The 2,489-nt window shown below is 50.7% G+C and overlaps 1 protein-coding gene across 1 annotated transcript in view; it reads left to right on the forward strand.

Annotated features, from left to right (window-relative positions):
- FAM160B1 (family with sequence similarity 160 member B1) overlaps nt 1-2,489 on the forward strand; it is a 17,649-nt gene that overhangs the window by 2,292 nt on the left and 12,868 nt on the right. Inside the window, exons 3-5 of the mRNA XM_018573159.1 lie at nt 229-549; nt 634-830; nt 1,657-1,771. Coding sequence (XP_018428661.1) covers nt 229-549; nt 634-830; nt 1,657-1,771 — 633 coding nt within the window. The remainder of the gene's footprint in view (nt 1-228; nt 550-633; nt 831-1,656; nt 1,772-2,489) is intronic.

Below are 2,489 nucleotides of genomic sequence, written 5' to 3' on the forward strand. Positions count from 1 at the left end.
CAAGGGTTAAATGCTTGCTTTTCCTTGTAGTAATAAGGTGTGATACTTACCTCATGCCCAGTGCCCTCCTAATGCTTTAGGTACAAAGACACCTTGACAAGTGCCTGGGGTTGCATGGAAGACTTCAATCCTGTATGAGACTCCTAAGAAGAGGCCAGCTGAGGTCCTATAGATGCCGCCCCGTCTGTTTCCTGACTGACATTTGTTGTGTTTCGTATTTGTTTTCAGAATAAGACGAAGCCCCTTCCAACAGTCGGATCCTCAAACAGCCTCGGAGGACTTGTTGCGGGCAGCCCAGGGAAAGTACCTGCCAATGACACAGGCCAGTCTCCGCTGCAGCCCAGCGATGGGGTCGAGGCCAATGGGTCTGTACCAGCAGCTCCCCCTAGTGGTAGTATTACAGATGACGGGGCTGAAGGTGGAGTCGTCGCTGCTGCTCCCCCTTGTGGAAGTTCTACAGATGACGGGGCTGAAAGAGGAGTATCTGCCAATTATGTGCAGCAGGACTACAACCTGGTGAATTCCTTACTCAACCTGACCAAGAGCCCGGTGAGTGAAAAATCCCGCAGAGCGCGTGTTTCCGGGGGGCCCCCGGAGAATGTGGCGTTTATATTGTTTGCTCTCTTCCTTCAGGACGGCCGGGTTGCGGTGAAAGCCTGCGAGGGCCTCATGTTATTAGTCAGTCTTCCAGAGGCGGCTGCCGCCAAGTGCCTTACGCAGAACACCAGTTTATGTGAGCTGCTCACCGACCGGCTGACCTCCCTGTACCGCGCTCTGCCGCAGTCCATCGACCCGCTGGACATCGAGACCGTGGAGGGGATCAACTGGGGGTAAAAATCTGACTTTTCTATATGTTAGTTGTATTCTGGCCACGCACCGGCAGATTGTCGGCCTTTCCCTTTCTTCCTGCCTCTGTCACCCCTTCCCTCCATCATACGACGATGGCCCTTGCTGACCATCAAGAGTCAGCAGTATGACCACTGCAATATAAACGTATATGTGTGCGTCGCTCTCTGAAGACTGTGAGGGGGGATTTATCAAAACTGGGGCAGACAGAATCTGGAGCAGCTGTGCACGGCAACCAATCAGCTTCTGTCTTTCATTTTAAAATCTCAAATGAACTAACTGAAGAGAGAAGCTGATTGGTTGCCATGGGCAACTGCTCCAGTGTCTGCTCCAGTTTTGATAAATCCCCCCCCAATGTGTATATTCTACGCATGTATCATAAAGTATACGTATTAAAATGTCCTTTAAAGAAGCCCTTTCACTAGAGTGACCCAGGGGTAGGCAACCTTGGCTCTCCAGCTGTGCTGAAACTACAAATCCCATCATGCTTCTGCCTCTGGGAGTCATGCCTGTGGCTTGCAATGCCTTATGGGATTTGTAGTTTCAGCACAGCCAGAGAGCCCAGGTTCCCTAGCCCTGCACCAGACCATTCACTGCACCAAAGGATTTGCATTCCTGTCCATCCAGTCCTGAGATTTACTTATCCCGCTTTGGCTTTTTCGTCGTGGGTGATACTGGGCCTGGTCCCGGCACTATTTGGCAGGATCATTTCTATGCCGGCCGCTGGTCTGGGTGGTGGTGGGCTGTTTCTGTAGCAGGTTTATATATTGTGTACACTGACTGACTATTTTCCTCTCTTCCCCTCCCCAGGCTGGACTCGTATAATGTTAAGGAAGACGCTTCAGCGTTCCCAGGGAAGAGAGCGCTCATCTCCTTCTTATCCTGGTTCGATTATTGTGACCAGCTGATTAAAGAAGCTCAGAGGGTGAGAGGCGAGACTTTGTTCTATGATACATGTCGGGAATCTCCCGATGTCCCCTACTGAGCTAAGGGAAGCCCGAGCAACCAATCCGAAGCGGCCTTTCAATGACTCCAGAACAGTAGACTTATCCTTTTCATCCCCCACCCCCGACCTAAATCCTCCCCCCTTCCGCAAATCCGCACATACCGGGATCCGGCGGGCGCAGTTCTGCTCTCACCGTATTTTTCCGTGTATAAGACGCTACTTTTTCATAAAAATGTTTACCTAAAAATAGAGGGACTAGCCTCACGAGTAAAACTTCCGATTGCAGAGACAAGATAACAGTTTTCCTCCAATCCTAAGGCCCGGTTCACACCTGGGCGTCTTGTAGCGCGTTCCTACGCTCTGCAAAACGCTCAAACACCGAAATCCCATTATTTCCTATGGGTATGGTTCACCCCCGGGCGTATTACAGGCCGTATGGACGCGCTACAAAACGCCCTACACCCAAAGAAGTGCAGGAGCTTCTTTGGGGCGTTTTTGTCGCGCGTTTCCATTGGGATACCGCTAAGTAGCCCTCGGGAAACGCGCGTTTGTCACGCGTTTTTTTTTTTTACCGCGAAACTTAAGGAATTAAGCCAGGTTATAACTATACCATTAATCCTCATTTTTAAGGACTCCTTAATGACTGGTAGGATCCCCTGTGATTGGCGGAGGGCTACGGTAGTCCCAATATTCAAAA

Source organism: Nanorana parkeri, unplaced genomic scaffold (assembly GCF_000935625.1).
Source record: "Nanorana parkeri isolate BGI_ZX_2015 unplaced genomic scaffold, ASM93562v1 scaffold2260, whole genome shotgun sequence".
NCBI classification, from domain to species: Eukaryota; Metazoa; Chordata; class Amphibia; order Anura; family Dicroglossidae; genus Nanorana; species Nanorana parkeri.